Genomic DNA, 16,645 nt, shown 5'->3' with positions numbered 1-16,645 from the left:
GCCTCATGGATGGGGCGGGGCCTCGGAGGAAGGCGGTGTCGGCCGCGTGCAAGTTTTGTTCTACTGTGCTTTCTCCACAAGCACTAAGCTCCTTGGTAAACAAGATTGGAGCCCTAGTGTTAGGTCTGATTCGAGATGTGATGAAATGGACAGACCACCTTTGCTTAAAACAGAAGTCATCTAGTGACTCTATAGAGTATTTGGCGACGATTGGCACTTGGAAACCAGAAGCTAGCGGATCTCTGTGAGTTCCAGGACAGCCAAGGCTATATAGAGACTATCTCAAGAAACAAAAAAGAATTTCACATTGTTGAGTGCATGTCTGTGTTTTGTAAATACTAATAACTCGAAACGAACAGCGCTTGACTAGCTTTCCCAAATAAGATCGATTCTTTCTTTTTTTCTTTCTTCTTTCTTTCTTTCTTTCTTTCTTTCTTTCTTTCTTTCTTTCTTTCTTTCTTTCTTTCGGCCGTGCGATGGTACCACATGTCTTTAGTTATAGCATTTGGGAGGCAGAGGCAGGCAGATCTTTGTGTGACTTCAAGGTAAGCCTAGTTACAGAGTAAGTTCTAGGGCAGTCAGGGCTACACAGAAACCCTGTCTCAGTGGGAAAAATATTTTATCTTTTTTTTTTTTTTTTTTTTTTTTTTTTTTTTTTTTTGAGGTACTGGGGACTAATCCAGGGCTTCGTACACGCGAGGCAAAAGCTCGTTCTGTATCTAACCTACAGTCTTTTAACCCCTCCCCTTTTATCTCTGATTTCTTTTTGGCGATGCTGAGGATGTAATCCAGAGTTTTGCCAGAGTTTTGCGCTCTACCCAAGTTACAACTTTTTCTTTTCTTTTTCCCCTCCCCTTTGGTTTTGTTTTTTTTTTGGTTTTGTTTTTTTGGGTTTTTTTTTTTTTTTTTTTTTTTTTTTTTTTTTTTTTTTTTTTTTTTAGACAGGGTTTCTCTGTGTAGTCCTGGAACTCACTCTGTAACCCAGGCTGGCCTTGAACTCAGAAATCCGCCTGCCTCTGCCTCCCAAGTGCTGGGATTAAAGGCGTGCGCCACCACCGCCCGGCTTTCCCCTTTGGTTTTTTGAGACAGAGTTTTTCTATATAGCCCTGGCTGTCCTGGACTCACTCTGTAGACCAGGCTGGTGTCGAACTCAGAAATCCACCTGACTCTGCCTCTCAAATGCTGGGATTAAAGGTGGGCGCCACCACTGCCTGGCTGCTACAACTTTTTCAAAATTTGAGACAGAGTTTTACTAAATTGCCCAGGCTGGATCGAATTAACTGAGATCCTCCTACCCTAGCCTCCTGAGGGCTGGCCCTGACTTTTCACTACTTCAGCCACACCTCCCAGCCGTGGGGACCCCAGTGTCACTAGCCCTGGCGTCCCCAGCATTGGTACTCAAGCACTGAGGCCCCGCCCACTAGGGCACGACACCGTGAGGGCTTCTGGGATAGCGCCCTGCCGGGAAGCGGAAGTACAAAGCAACCCGTCACTTCCTTCGGCTCTAGTGGCTCAACGGACCGTGCAAGTGATCCTCGGCTGGGCCGCAGGATGAAGGCTGGGAAAAACGAGCGGGAGCGGAGCGGCCGGCGGCGACACCGCTCAGGTGACGCTTTGGCGACCGTGGTGGTGAAGCAGGAGCGTCTGAGCCCCGAACCCGTTGCGCACCGCCGGCCGGACGCTCCAGCCGCTAGCCCGTCCCCGCCGGCCGCGGAATCGGGCCGCGCCAGTCACCGCGGGAGCCGAGCCCGGGGAGCGAGCCGGTGAGTGGGCAGCGGACGGGATGGAGTCGGGACCGGGTGATGCGAGCGACTCGGGAGTGCAGAGCACCTGTTGAGTTGAAATGAGATTGCCCTGCTTGCCCACGAGTGGACGGTAGGAATGTCTTTTCCACTCGTCTACATACAAAGAGTGTTTAACGTTGGGTCTTGCCGATGTCTTCGCAGCACTCATTCGCTGATGCCTTCATATAGCATCGGTTTACTGAGTGCGTAGTGTGGGTTAAAGATCAATTGAGGTACCGGGCCACAAGGCAAAGGAGAGATGCTTTTACCCTGGCGAAGGAAAATAACAAATAGATAATTTCAGTCAGTATTAAAAACAGATTAAAACGGTAATGTGGTAGCGAGAGGTTGGGTAGAGAAAAGAGAGGACTTCTACAGAGGTGTTCCTTAAGCTGAGTCCTGGCCGATACGATTTATCCATTCTCTTGAGTCAAGAGTCTTAACAATCCAGGAGAACCCAGTGTGATAGGGCATGCTTGTAATCCAGCAATGGGGACGCTGAGTCAGGAGGATCCTGAGTGTACACGTGTATACACACACAGACACACACGATTATGACAGAGAAAAGTATATACACCGAACCTAAATTGGAATTCTGTTTGTTTTAGAAGTTGAGCAACAACAACAAAAAACCTCAAAAACAAAACAGCCAGCATATTGAGTGATGGAGCAGCATTGTAGGCTGGGATGGAGAACAGGGTGGGTCCCTGCAACCTGCCAAGGCATTGGATGTGGTTGTTGGAGAAGGGAGTGTGTTAGAAAAAAACAGGCTAGATTGACTTCCTGGATAGTAGTGCCAATTAGTAGAATGACAGACTGGGAAAAGAAAGGTTTCTAAGGCTTTGGGCAAAGTTTGAGAATTAGGTTGTCTAAGTGAGAAGGCTTAGCAGACAGTTGTGTATATGGTTGTGAGAAGTGTTGATTGTAAATGAAGGTCTGCCTTGGATAATGATTTCACAAATTGATTGTGTTTAGTCGGGGAGCCTGATACTGGAAGCTAACTTATTTGGGGGAAGGGATATTGAGGTAAAAATCCTGTGTGGCATTCTCTGAATAGGTCCCCAGCCAAAAAGAAAAGCAAGTCCTCTGGGAGAAGAAGCAAGTCTCCTAGGACTAAGAGAAGTCGGAGCCCCCACTACTCCATGGTCAAAGTGAAGCAGGTGAGCGAGCAGGTGGGAGTCTTGAATGGGAAGCTCAAGTCCAGAGCTGTTGCCAGACAAAGAGGATGGAAACCATGTGTGGACATGTTTCCTTGTCCCTGCAGTGGGCTTTTCTAAAACCGGATATGTATTTGGGGCTGTTTTTCCTGAAATTTTAACATTTGGAGGCAATTGTTGATTTGATTCTGATAACTCTTGTCAGAAATAATACAGAGAGATGTACATTTCCATGTTTCTCCCAATGGTGACTTCTCATGAGACTGGACAGTGTCCTTGGTCAGGATAAAGACATTTCACTGCCGTCAGGATGCTCTTTAGAGTCTAATACTTTTCTGCCTTTGTCCTTCCCTACCTCCTGGCTAGCCGATTCTCTCTCATTTCCTGGATGCATATTTAAGCCCATGGTCTTTAGGTTTGAAGATTGTCTGTGGTGCTGTTTAAACCAGCACAGATGGGTCATGTTGGGCCGATAAGTGCCCATGTGCTGTAGTTCCAGTTTTTCAAAGGACATTGGTTGTCTCCATTAGATTATTTTACTCCCACAATGAAACTCAGGTACAAGTCTGTCCTGGCAATACCATGCAGACTCGATTACCACATTTCCAGAGTAAGTCTCGAAACTGAATGCCCTCTTTGCTGCATTGGTGTGAGGGTTTCAGAAGCCCTAGAAGTGGAGTTACAGACAGGTGTGAGCTGACATGTGAGTGCTAGGAATTGAACCCAGGTCCTCTGGAAAAAGCAGCCAGTGGTCTTGACTGTTGAGCCATCTCTCCACACCGCCCTCCTTTTTTTTCGTTTTAGCTCTTCTGGTTCCTTTGTCTATATCTCTATGCAAATGTTAGAAGTGTGTGTGTGTGATAAAAATCTTTTAAAAATATTTTTTTTTTTGCACGTATATGAGTACTTTCCCCATTTGCGTGTATGCACTATGTGTATGTCTGGTCTCCATGGGGTCCAGAAAAGGGAACCAGATTCTCTAGAACTTGAGTTAAGGATGGCTGCAAGCCACCTCGTGGGTGCTAGGAACTGACCCAGCTCCTCTGGAAGAATGGAAGTGCTTCTAACTGCAGAGTTATCTTCCGGGTTTCCTAGTAACACCTCTCAAGAGGCAGGTGTAGTGGTGTGTGCATGTAATTCTACGCTGAGGCAGGAGGATCATAAGTTCAATACTGGTTTTAAATGATTTCTGAGAAGCTGTCTCAAAAGTAAAAAGGGCTGGGGATAAAATTTAGAAGTTGAGTGTTTGTTTCCAGCCCTGAATCCTAGTCCTGTTACCCTTATGTATGTTTGCATATTAATGGAATATTAGCCTTAAAAGGAAGAAAATTCTGACATATGCTACAAAATATCTGAACCCCTATGACTTGCTTATTAATAAACCAGGAAAAATAAATTGCATGATTTCACATTTTTGTAGTTGAGACAGGGTATCTCCTGCTAATTAGGCCCAGGTTGGCCTAAAACTTGCTTGGTATCACAGGCAGGCCTAGAACTCTTGATAATTCTCCTGCCTCAGCCTTCTGAGTGCTGATAGTAAAGGTATATCATCAACCAAACTCCACCAGCAGAGTGTGTGTGTGTGTCCCTTTGGAGACAGGTTCTCATTCTCATTCTCTCTCTAACCCCTAGAGATCCGCCCACCTCTGAGGGCTGGGATTAGAGGTGTGCAGTCTCTTCTCCCGACAGGAATTGCTAATCTGAGAAGATTCCTATTTTAGCATTGGTGCTCTGGTTATTAGAAGAAACATGTTTTCAGGGTCTCAGGGTCGGGTTAAGTATCAGTTTCTTCTGGAACCTGCTGTTGCCATGTTTTGCCCTTGGAGCTAACTGATTTCTCATTGGTCTATTGTTGTTGTTCTGGCTTCTCTGGAACTCTCTTTGTACACCAGGCTGGCCTTAAACTCAGAGAGGTCTCCCTCTGCCTCCTGAGTGCTGGGATTAAAGGTGTGCGCTACTGTGCCGAGAGCCCATTGAACTACTTATTATGTATTTTACTGTTTCTGCCAGGTTGATTTTCAATGTGTCTCCATTTTGTTAGAAGTTGGAAACTGCCAAGTAGTACCTTCTTGTAGGTTTCTTGAGGCATTCATGTTTCTTAGGTTAACCCATAGACGTTTGAACCATCTCTGTAATTGCTGAAGTTGAAGCTTTTGAAATTTCCTTGTGGCCTATGAGGAAGTTAACTTTTCCCTCTACATATCTTTTTTTTGGTTTTTTTTTTTTTTTTTTTGTTTTTTTTGAGACAGGGTTTCTCTGTGTAGGCTGTCCTGTCCTGGAACTCACTCTGTAGACCAGGCTGGCCTTGAACTCAGAAATCCGCCTGCCTCTGCCTCCCAAGTGCTGGGATTAAAGGCGTGCGCCACCACTGCCAGGCCTTTTTTTTTTTTTTTTAGATTTATTTATTTTATGTATGAGCACACTGTCACTGTCTTCAGACACACCAGAATAGGGCATCAGATCCCATTACAGATAGTTGTGAGCCACCATGAGGTTGCTGGGAATTGAACTCAGGACCTTTGGAAGAGCAGTCAGTGCTCTTAACCACTGAGCCATCTCTCCAGCCCTCCCTTTACATATCTTAAATGTGACTATTCTGTTTTCTACATCTGCTGCCCTGTGAATTTGCCTGCAGGTAACTGAGAGAGGTTTTTCTCCCTCTCCTTGTTTTGAGGGGTCTGAATGTGGGCTTGAGGAAGAGCATGGGATATGGAGTCTAAATGGCCCTTTAGGGGAAAGAACTACACTGATAGCCTTGTATGGATAGGAACTTGTTCTGAATACCAGAATCTATATCACACATGTGTTGTTGTTTGAGATTATTTTGCATATGTAGGTGTTTTGCCTGCATGCATGTCTGAACACCACATAGATATAGTGCCTACACTTGCCAAAGAGGCCATTGGATCCTCTTGGTACTGTAGTTGTAGATGGTTGTGACCAGCTTTGTGGGTGCTGAGAACTAAATATGGGTCCTCTGGAACAGCAGTCAGTGCTCTTAATTGCTGAGCCATCTCTCCAACTCCAGCAGCTTGTTCACAGAGTGGATGCCATCTTTCCTTTACCAAATCCCATCTGAATTTCAGGAACGTGAGGACCATCCACGGAGAGGACGAGAGGACTGGCAGCACAGGGAGCCATCAGAACAGGAGCACAGGAGAGCTCGGAACAGTGAGCGAGACCGGCACCGGGGCCATTCCCGCCAAAGGAGGAGCTCTGATGAGAGGCCTGTCAGTGGGCAGGGACGGGATAGAGACAGCCAGAACCTGCAGGCCCAGGAAGAAGAGAGGGACATTCACAATGCCAGGCGCAGTGAGCACCGCCAGCAGAGTGAGAGTGCTGGCAGTGGGGCTCAGGAGGGGATCCCTCGCCCTGCTGGGAACAGAAGCAAAGAGGTGCCCGTTAAAGAAAAACCAAGCTTTGAACTTTCTGGGGCACTTCTCGAGGACACGAATACCTTCCGGGGTGTGGTTATTAAATACAGTGAGCCCCCAGAAGCCCGGATCCCCAAAAAACGGTGGCGTCTCTACCCATTTAAAAATGATGAGGTACTTCCAGTCATGTACATCCATCGGCAGAGTGCGTACCTTCTGGGTAGGCATCGACGCATTGCGGATATTCCCATCGACCATCCCTCTTGCTCAAAGCAACATGCAGTCTTCCAGTACCGGTAGGTAGACCTGAGGGAGAACCGGCAAGAGATGAGTGAGTGTCTCACTTAGTATTCCTAAGGCTGGCTGACTGTGTGGAGATGCTGCCGAGCCCATGACCCTTGTATCCAATGATCTGGGCTGAAGGAGTACTTTACATCCTAACCTATGGGGGACTTTCTGAACATTTGTATGAGAGGCTTGAACTTGGTGTCAGAAATCCAGATATTAGCCCTCCCATTGCATGGTGGTGCAGGCCTGTAATCCCGGTTCCCGAGAGGCTAAACAGGATTGGTGGTATATCCTCTAGGTGTGGGTTATGTATGTACCATGACCCCATCTCTAAATAATTAAATAAGTAGATGAAAGGAAGAAAAAGAAATGAAAAAGATTCCTGTCTTGACCTGTTTCCACCTGCCCCCAGGGCTGTATGAGGACCAAATAGAAATAAAAGCCAGAGTCAGAATGCCAGATACAGGCTAGCTGAATCTGCTGCTTGGGAATACATCTTTACCATTTGATACTCAGCCCCGCGAGGGAAGCAGGGCCACTGCTAACGTCCTTATTTAACAGGTGAGAAAACTGAAGCTCAGTACAGGCAACTGTTGGCAGTAAGCAATCTTCAGAGCAAAACTGTCCACATCCAGTCTGTGGCTCTCAATTCCTAATTCTGTTTTTCCCTCATTCGAGCTGGTGTTAAAACACATGTACAGCAATGGAGAAATTATATGTGTAAATAGTAAGAAGTCTTTTGAATTCTGCATTGGGACCTTTATGGCCCTCCATCTCCAGCCACAGCCAGCTTTACCTTTTCTCTTAGGTTATGTAAAGTGCTCTGAATTTTCCTATCAGGGCAGTACCCTGTTAGGTTCTAGAATTTTCATTTGAATCCTGTTCGAGCCAGGTCATTGATATCTAGCTCTGTAGCAGAGAGCTTTAGAGAAGATGATAGGTGGTCTCTGGTAGGACGTGGCTCACACGCTTCTCTCCTTGGTCTTTTCTAGGCTTGTGGAGTACACCCGTGCTGACGGCACAGTTGGTCGGAGGGTGAAGCCCTACATAATTGACCTTGGCTCAGGCAATGGAACATTCTTGAACAACAAGCGTATTGAGCCACAGAGATACTATGAACTGAAAGAAAAAGATGTACTTAAATTTGGGTTCAGTAGCAGAGAATATGTCTTGCTTCATGAGTCTTCAGACACCTCTGAACTTGACAAGAAGGAAGATGAAGATGATGAGGAGGAGGAAGTGGTGTCTGACAGCTAGCAGCTGAGAAGCAGCCTCCACTGTTAGAAACCGTCTCTACCAGAGGCGGTGGGGGTGACTCCAGCGCCTCTTCTTGCCTTAAGTCTTTCCTCTGTTGCTGCCCAGCTCATGTTGCAGTCTGAGAACTGTCACTTCATGTTTTCTGGAACTTGGCACAGCACCTTCGTGCCTGTAGGCACTTGTTTTCCGAACAGTCCCACCAATTACAGCATGTCAAGCTTGGTCAAAGTGTGTGGCTGTGGTGGGTGCCTTCAGAACTGCTGCATAGGAAACAGCCCTTGCAAAGGGGATTGTGGCTTCTTCTCTTTGTACAGTTTCTTATTTATATAGTTGTTGAGCTTTGTGGACCAGGAGTTTTGTTTTGGGGACAAACCCTAGAGTAGAGAATCTTAGTCAGCTTTGGTTGTCACCAAAACAACCTCCAGCACATACCAAAGCTTTGGCCTGGTTCAGCTCTTGAGTCATAGAAGTTGATTTTGCTTTTCATTTTTGGGGTGATAGTTTACTGTGTGACCTCTTTATTGGCTGTCTGATAAACAGACACTCTGCGATGCCTGTGTAGGCATGACTGTGTAGGGAGGTCACGACTTCTACCAACAGGTGCTGGTGTCATATCATGCACTGGGGTGTCGATCTGCATCCTATGAGGTCCTGATTTCCCCATGAATAGTTTGATCATCTGGTCTTTTTCTTCAGCTTTGCATTTTTATTCAAATGTTATCTCTCTTTTCTCCCTTTGAGAAATACACTACACTGACTTTGGAGGAGGGGCCTTGCTATGGCCTAGGGACGTGTGTATGTGTCTAAAGGAGGTTATGTAGCTTCTACATTTCCACTTCATCTTTGACCATGTGTTCATATTTACCTCCCAAGGGTGGACAGTAAGGGACAGCTTAGTGTCTGAACTTCCCACCTGGGGTCTATGTGAGTAGAAAGATACTCCTTACTTACAGTCTGTGTGTTTCAGAGCTATATGCTGATTTTCATATGACAGTGTTTTGTGATATAAATAATACCACACGATAGGCGAAAAGGCCTGTCTGTTTGGAGAGCAGGTTTTCATTTATATGTATTTTTGAGATTAAAAAAATAAAATTTGTAAATATGGAGAGTATTACTTTTCTCACATAAATAACTTGTTCATAGGTGTATTTGCTTCTAAAGGAATCTTAACTGTTTTGAGGTAAAAGTACTATGTGTATAGGGAATTGAAGGGAGAAACCTGAAATACTAAAGACAGGAACCGCTTATCTCAGCAAGGAGGGCATGGGTCCTGAGCTGTCAGGGAAGGATTTGTGTCGATGCTCTACATTTGTTGACAACATCAGTACCACTTTGCCCTTCGGTGGAGGTGATGGCATTCGACCTGTGCTGTTCTTAACTTCTTCCTGGGCTAGGATCTAGGATGCAGCTGAGTAGACTGTCTTGTTTGTATGATCAGGGTCTCACTTGTTCTCAGACCTAGTAGAGGCTGGCTAACACAGGAGGGTGAGCTCAAGAATGTGTTTGAAAGGGACTCATACAGTCCCTATGGTGTCCAGAAAGCACATTGTAATTTGGATATTTTTCTCAATTCAGACAAAAGTTTTTTGTCTGAGATTTCACAATAATCTACCATCCTACTTCAGGGCCTCCTTTTCCAGGGATAGTTTATGGATTTGCTTTCTTGATAAACACTGTGCAAGGTGACCACTTCACTTACATTGTTTTGTAAAGAGCTTTCAGGCACCAGAAGTGGCGACTCATGCCTAGAACCATGAGCCTGGAGATGCTGAAGCAAGAGGATTGGTGCAGATGTTAGGGGATGTGGGATATGAGGCAGCCTGGTCTACATAGTGACACTTTCATCTCAATAGACATGTCCCAGTTGTACTGGCAGCAAGCATTTGTCTTAGTGGAGTGGTGGCATCCTAGGTTAATAACTTCATGTTAAGTCATCTGAGAAGATGTCTTGTCTTAGAGACTTGTTCATCTTAACTGTTTCCAAGGTCTTCACCGTCTTTTCTCGACCTGAAGTACAGCTGTGTGTGAAATAGCTGTTTGCTGCTGAGCTTCTGCGCTAGCTTCTCCTTGGTGCTCCCTAGTTCTGCAGAGGTGTGAAACGTTTTCAGATGTGGGTCAAAGAGATGGCTCAACTAGTAAAGTGCTTGCCACCAGCTCCCATGACCTGAATTTGATCCCCAGAACCCTCATGGTGGAAGGACACATCAGCTCTCACAAGCTGTCCTCAGACTTCCACATCTGGGTGTGCACACAAGATAAATTCTGTAAAAGTCCTTCCCAGTCTTCTCACCTATAGTTGTTTCCTATTCTGACATCAAAAATAGTTCACTGAGTGCAAATGCTGATGGCTCTCCCCGATACTTGTACTGTGTGTTTTGGTGCTGTGTGGACTAGAGGAAAATCAGTTGAGATAGTGTTTGAAACAGGGTACCATAGCTAGATTGGCCTGGAATTCACCTTGTGGTCCAGTCTATCCTCAAACTATTGGCAATTCCATCTCAGCAAGTTTCTCCCTGTCCCCTAACACTCCGAGGTTCTTCACTGTGGATTTCCAGCATCACTCTGATCACCCAAAGAAAGTAGCAACCCTACTACCATCAAGCCCTAGAAACCATCAATGAGGTCCTGTATCTTATGCCCAAACACCCGGGATCCTATGAACGTAAGCTCTGCTTGATGCTGCACCATGAGAACAGCTACCTAACCCATACCCAAGGATGAGAACAGACCAACTTGGCCCTGCTAGTTGCCGAGGTTTGCACCCTAGGTGGAGGAGACATTTATAAAGATTGACCAGTAGGGGTACAACGGGATTAAGCAAAGGGATGTGGAAATGGATCAGCAACGTTTGCTGTTTCAGGTCAGCTACCCTGAGACCACAGAAAACAATGTCACACAACTGCTTCATGTTCTCCTAGGAGCAGAGAGGATGGCAGACCATGGAGCCAAGCCCCAAGAGACCACAGTTTGGTCAGGAGATTGGCAAGGCTGAGAATGGCAAGGCTGAGAACAGTCCTAAACCCGCTGCAGCCTTCGGACTAAGCAGTTTGTCCTCCAGTTTGACATAAAGGTGGAGATGCCCCTTCTTCACCCGTGTCAGGCAGCCCCCACTCTTGCTCATGAACTGCTCGTTGCCTTGCTCTCAAACCCCCATCCCACCCTGTCCAGTAGCCTTCCTCCCTTTCTGCATCTTCCCTCAGTCCCTGAACCTCCCCAAATGCTGTCACTACCAGGTTCACCTCGAAGTACCAGAGATCCACCCATTAAACCCAGGAGTTCACCTACCAGCCCCAGGTGTGTACCCCCCCTCATCAGCAGGGATTCACTCCCAGGCTCCAGAAGTGCACCTACTTGCTTGTGCAATCTACTCTCATGCCCCAGGGCTCTTCCCTTCTGCCCCTGGATCTCATCTACGGCTGATACATTCAACATTCTGTTATACATTCCCAGTCTGTTGGTGTTCAACCCTTGATTCCCAGGGAGTATCCAACTCCGTGTCTTCTGGGCTAAGGCTTCCACTTCCATCTGAAGGTCCTGGAAACATTCTCCCCCAGCAGTCCTGGCTATATGCCACCTTTTTCTATAGCTGGTCCTTAGAAAGTTTTGTTATTTTTTTTTTTTCAAGTCCTGAGCCCATGAAACAGCCCCTCCTGTATGCAAGGGTAATTTAAAATGGCTGGGGATTAGTTTATCAGTAGCGTGCTCGCCTGGCTTGTGTGCAGTTTCCAGCACTGAAGACTTTTAAAAGAAGAAAATGGAGGGGAGACAGCTGGGCGTGGTGGTCACATCTTTACTAGTAATACTTAGGCAGCAGAGGTGGGCTGATGTGTGAGTTAAGAGACCAGTTTGGTCTACACAAGGAGTTTGAAGCCAGCCAGGGCTTCAGAGTAAAGACCCTTAAGTGAAAATTTCAAAAATATAGTTTAGGAAGTGAGAGTTGAGGTCATTTACAGAAAAGCTAGAGTGACTCTCAGTTGAAGACAGCGTAGTAGTTGGGTTTGCCACTGCGAGTCAAGACACAGCAACACTGAGCAGACATTCCAGGAATAGGTGACCCCGGAGGAGCAGAGGTGGACTTTGAACTGTAGGAGAGGACCCCTGGATTAGTTGGGACAGTTGAGGAAGCAGTGTGGCTGCAGAGGGGTGCATGGGAAGAGTATAGGCTATGCTCGTAGTCCCACAGTGCTGAATGGCAATGACGGTCACACGGTCACCTGCAGAGCACGATGTACAGAGTGGAGGAGGCAGAAGAATTGAGTAGGCTGCTTACATCATAAGAGTCACAGAAATCTCAGTGGACGGGACAAAGACAGGCTCAGGCAAATCCTTGTCTCAATAATACAGCAGTACTATACAATAACGTACTACTAGTAGTATAGGGCTTGCTTTGCAAGCACGAGAACCTGAATTTGGGTCCTCAGCACCCATGTGAAAACCAAGCACAGAAGCATTTGTAATCCCAGTGTTGGGGATGTGGAGGCAGGTGGGTCCTTGGAGTTCACTAGCCAGCCAGTGTAGTCTGATGAGCTTCAGGTTCCTTGAGAGGCTATCAAAAATAAATAAATAAATAAATAAAAAGGTGGGGAGGGATAAAGGAAGAGATGCCTGATGTTGACCTCTGGCCTCCACTTGCACCTACATGCATGCACACAAATGTGCACACCCATGTTGTGTGACAAAACTCCCCCAGGAGATGCAACATGCATGGCTGCTGACTCCAGACAGGGATCCTACAACAGACCAAAGTCCCACTTGGTGAACCCATGAGTTTTACTGGGGTTACTTGCAAGGGCAGAAATGACTCAGCCAGCTGCATCACCAAAGCCCGTGGGTGACAACTTGCAAGGGCCGTGCACACTGCCTGCAGCGAGCTCAAAAGGTTGGAGAGTGTCCTTTCCAGGTACCTCTGCTGGTCTAAACTTCTTCCAGGCAGCTGGCCTGGTCTCTGGGTCTTTGCTGCTCAGCTTCCCCTCCTCCAAGAGGATTCTCAGCTTTTGTGTTTACTTTTTTGTTTACTCTGGCAAGGAGGGCCAAGTGAGTCTGCTCAGTTTCAGGGACTTCCAAAGGCTATTTTGATTTGTTTATCTTTCTGCTTGAGCTTCCCAGAGGGATGGAATGTTTCAATTTCTAAAGAGCCTTAACAACTCCACAAAAATGTTGGTATGTAAGAGCACTGTTTTAGGGTTTTATTACTGTGAACAGATACCACATGACCAAGGGAACTCTTATAAGGACAACATTTAATTGGGGCTGGCTTACAGGTTCAGAGGTTCAGTCCATTATCATCAAGGAGAAAGCATGGCAGCATCCAGGCAGACATGGTGCAGGAGGAGCTGAGAGTTCTACATCCTCATCTGAAGGCTGCTAGCAGAATACTGGCTTCCAGGCAGCTAGGGTAAGGGTCTTAAGCCCATGCCCACAGTGACACACCTACTCCAATAAGGCCACACCTCCTAATAGTGCCACTCCCTGGGTTGAGCATATACAAATCATTACAAGCACTTTACAGGAAAATAAAATTCGAAGTACTTTAAACATGTATTACCTGTTACCAGAACTCCCTATGCTTAGCTAAGCAGGATTTAATTTTTGCAAATGAGAGAGCTGAGATACAAAACAGTGGAAGTCACACACAACTGTGTGGGGTGTGTGTGTGTGTTACCTGCATGTATATCTGTGTACCCTGTGTATGCCTGGTACCTGTGGAGACCAGAATATGATGCCAGATACACTGGTTATAGACAGTTGTGAACCACCATGTGGATGGCTGGCAATTTAATGCAGGTCCTCTGCAAGAACCACAAGTGTTTTTAACTGATGAACCATCTTCCCATGTTTTTTAATTAAAAAGATTAATTTTGTGTGTATGCATCTTTTGCCTGTATATGTGTATGCATCTCATGTATCCCTGGTACCCAGGAGGCTAGAAGAGGGAGTCAGGTCCCCTGAACTATAGTTACACAAAACTGTGAGTTACTGTGTGGGTCCTGAGAATTGAACCAGGGTCCCCTGGAAGAGCAGCCAGTGCTCTTTAACTTCTAACCCACCTCTCAAAGTCCCTATTTGTACTGTTCGGTTTCCTTCCCTGGTGCTAAGAATCAAACTGTAAAATATCAAAACAACTAACTCCAGTTCCAGAGCATCCAACACCCTCTCTTGACCTCTGAGGGCACCACAAGCATGTGCACAGATATATATGTAGGCAAAACACCTATACACATGAAAATAAATATTTAAAATAACGAAAACTAAAAAATAAATAAATAAATAAATAAATAAATAAATAAAAATAATGAAAACTGCACATTAGCCAAGGAGGTGCGACGGTTCAGCAGGTAAAGCACTTGGTGTGAATGAAGGCAGATGAGTGTAATCCCCAGAACCCAGGTGATAGAAGGAGCGAACTGACCCCTGTAAGTTGGCCTCTGACCTTCACACCTGTGCCCTGGCATGCTCAGCACTGAACACTAGTGTTAAAAAGTACATTTAAAATTAGCAAATTAAAACCCAGTAAAATGAGGAAGAGAAATATGTATAGAGAGGTGTCCACTGAATTCAACAATACACACAAAAAAAACCCCAAGATGGCCAAGACCTTTATTCCTGACATTCGAAGCTGCTACATTTGGAAGTCAATCCATGTTATCCACCATGTCATCCTAAAGAGGGGCTGTGGTTGCAGGAGAGACAGGTTCTATTCCGAGCACCCACATGTTGGCTTACAACTGTAACTCCAGTTCCAGGGGAATCAGGCACCCTCTCTGGCTTCCACCGGTACCATGGTACAGACGCTTGCAGACAAAACATAAAATAAAAAGTCTGAAAAGGGATGTAGTTTTTTTTTTTTTTTTTTTTTTTTTTAGCTAATGGTGCTGAACCACAAATGCGACATCTTTATCTCTATGACCACTGTAAGGTTTAGGGGCCACTTCAGACTATAAGAACCAGCGGTCAGGGAGGAATGAGGTGAGCAGTGCCTTCTCGACAGGACAGGGCTGCTGTTCAGGAGCCCAGCAGCTGTAGCTGCCTACAAAAGATTGGCCTAAGATGAAGCCAGTCAATTTCCAGCATGTAGGTGTGAGAGGGCCCCAAGCTTCCATCCCTAGCTAAGAAGCTATCAACAGTGGATGACTCCAGTGGGGGAGGAGTCAGCTTTAAGGTGTGGGCCCTGGTAGGCTGATCACATTCCATTGGATGACCCCACATCTGTAAGTGTATGGGCACCTCAAATTGAGAGTTGGTCATTAAAAGGGGGTGGGGGTGTTGGAGACATGATGGCTTAGAGCTCTTCTCCAGAACCCTGATTCAATCTCCAGCACCCACATGGCAGCTCACAACTGTTCCTCCAGTCCCAGGAGGATCTGATGTCTTCTGGTTTTCTTGGGAATTACATGCTTATGGTACAGACATACATGCAGGCAAAACACTCATATATATATATATATATATATATATATATATATATATATATATATGTGTGTGTGTGTGTGTGTGTGTTATATTTATATATATATAAATATAAATATATATATATAAATTTTATACATATATATATATATAAATTTTCAAGGTATTGTTATTTTTTTTTTTAGCCCAGGCTAGCCTCAGATTCTCTATGTAGTTGAGGCTGGCCTTGATTTTTTTTTTTCCTCAAAACAGTCTCACTCTGTAGCTCTGGCCGTCTTCAAAATCACAGAGATCTGTTTGCCCTTTGTCTCCTGAGTGCTGAAAATAGAGGCCTATGCCACCCTGCCTGGCCCTGGGAGGTTCTTATGTGGGCCAGGCTGGCAAGAAAGGAAGGGGTGCTAGACTCAAAATCAGGAATTTGTGTAAGCTTAGGTTTAGGCAGACATCTTACCAACGAGTTCTATCTACAGCCCTTGACTTGTTTTTTTTCTCTTGAGACTGGGCCTTATTTAGCCCAGGCTGTCCCAAATACTATGCAGTACCTTGACCTTCCTGCTTCTCTTACCTCTGCCTCTCAGGTGCTAGAATTATAGGCATGTACTACTGGAGACGAACATGGGGGGATTGGAGAGGTTTGTGGGAGAGAAAATTAGGAAAGAGGATTTGAAGAAAATTGAGAATTTCTCAGACCTGTTGAACAATACCCACCTAAGGCATAGAAACTCAAAGACATCCACATTTGGGGCAAAGCATGCCACCTAGACGCCCTGTGAAGTTGCAGAGCTGGGCTAGGGGTGTAGCGGTAGAGTGCTTTCTTCGTCTGTTCGAGTTCCATCTCCAGCACCAATTAACAGTGGGCATGCTCAACGCGTGCAATTCCAGTAGTGGGAAGGCAGAGGCTGGACGATAAACTCAAGGTCTGTGTTTCTGTTCAATACCAGCCTGGATACAGTTCTGGATCTGAAGATAAAAGCTAATTCTTTCGTAATTCTTCTCCGGCAAACCACGTACAACACGGAGATCGGCTTGCTTGTGCTAAACCCAGGAAAATATTGGTTTTGAGAGCTTCTCTGAAGCCCGGATTTGGGGGGTGGGGGGGGCGGAACCTTGCTGGGGCTTTCCACCTGCAGTTGGGTGGTGTGGCAGGGACATCGTCTGCGGGGAGACATGGGATATTTAACAGGCCTATGCTGCAGCTGGGTTCTCGATGCAGTGAATGTCTGTGGGTATCTGTTAAGCTCAGAGGGCCACAGTGGAGCAGCAAGGACTGTCCACACGAATCAGCGCCACTGATAGCCGGCTTTCGCGCGCTGAGCCGGCCAGCTTCCCCGGAAGCCTCGCGCGCACGCGCGATGGAGGGCGCGCCCCCTGGCGG

The 16,645-nt window shown here is 46.1% G+C and overlaps 1 protein-coding gene across 1 annotated transcript; it reads left to right on the top strand.

Moving 5' to 3' along the window:
• The first annotated feature begins 1,508 nt into the window (after positions 1-1,508).
• On the top strand, positions 1,509-8,974 carry Snip1 (Smad nuclear interacting protein 1). The gene is made up of 4 exons (XM_034501802.2): positions 1,509-1,763; positions 2,842-2,944; positions 6,028-6,611; positions 7,596-8,974. Exons 1-4 carry the CDS (start codon positions 1,552-1,554, stop codon positions 7,858-7,860), a joined length of 1,164 nt encoding a protein of 387 aa, XP_034357693.1. The 5' UTR covers positions 1,509-1,551; the 3' UTR covers positions 7,861-8,974.
• The last annotated feature ends 7,671 nt before the right edge of the window (positions 8,975-16,645 follow it).

This window comes from Arvicanthis niloticus, chromosome 5 (assembly GCF_011762505.2).
Source record: "Arvicanthis niloticus isolate mArvNil1 chromosome 5, mArvNil1.pat.X, whole genome shotgun sequence".
In the NCBI taxonomy this organism is placed as follows: Eukaryota; Metazoa; Chordata; class Mammalia; order Rodentia; family Muridae; genus Arvicanthis; species Arvicanthis niloticus.
Note: the sequence above shows the minus strand (reverse complement) of the source record. Positions and strands in the feature narration are given on the sequence as shown.

Coding starts and splice junctions, on each gene's coding strand:
- Snip1 (XM_034501802.2), top strand. CDS start 1,552: ATGAAGGCTGGGAAAAACGAGCGGGAGCGGAGCGGCCGGCGGCGACAC. Junction 1,764..2,841: donor CGAGCCCGGGGAGCGAGCCG/GTGAGTGGGCAG, acceptor TTCTCTGAATAG/GTCCCCAGCCAAAAAGAAAA. Junction 2,945..6,027: donor CCATGGTCAAAGTGAAGCAG/GTGAGCGAGCAG, acceptor TCTGAATTTCAG/GAACGTGAGGACCATCCACG.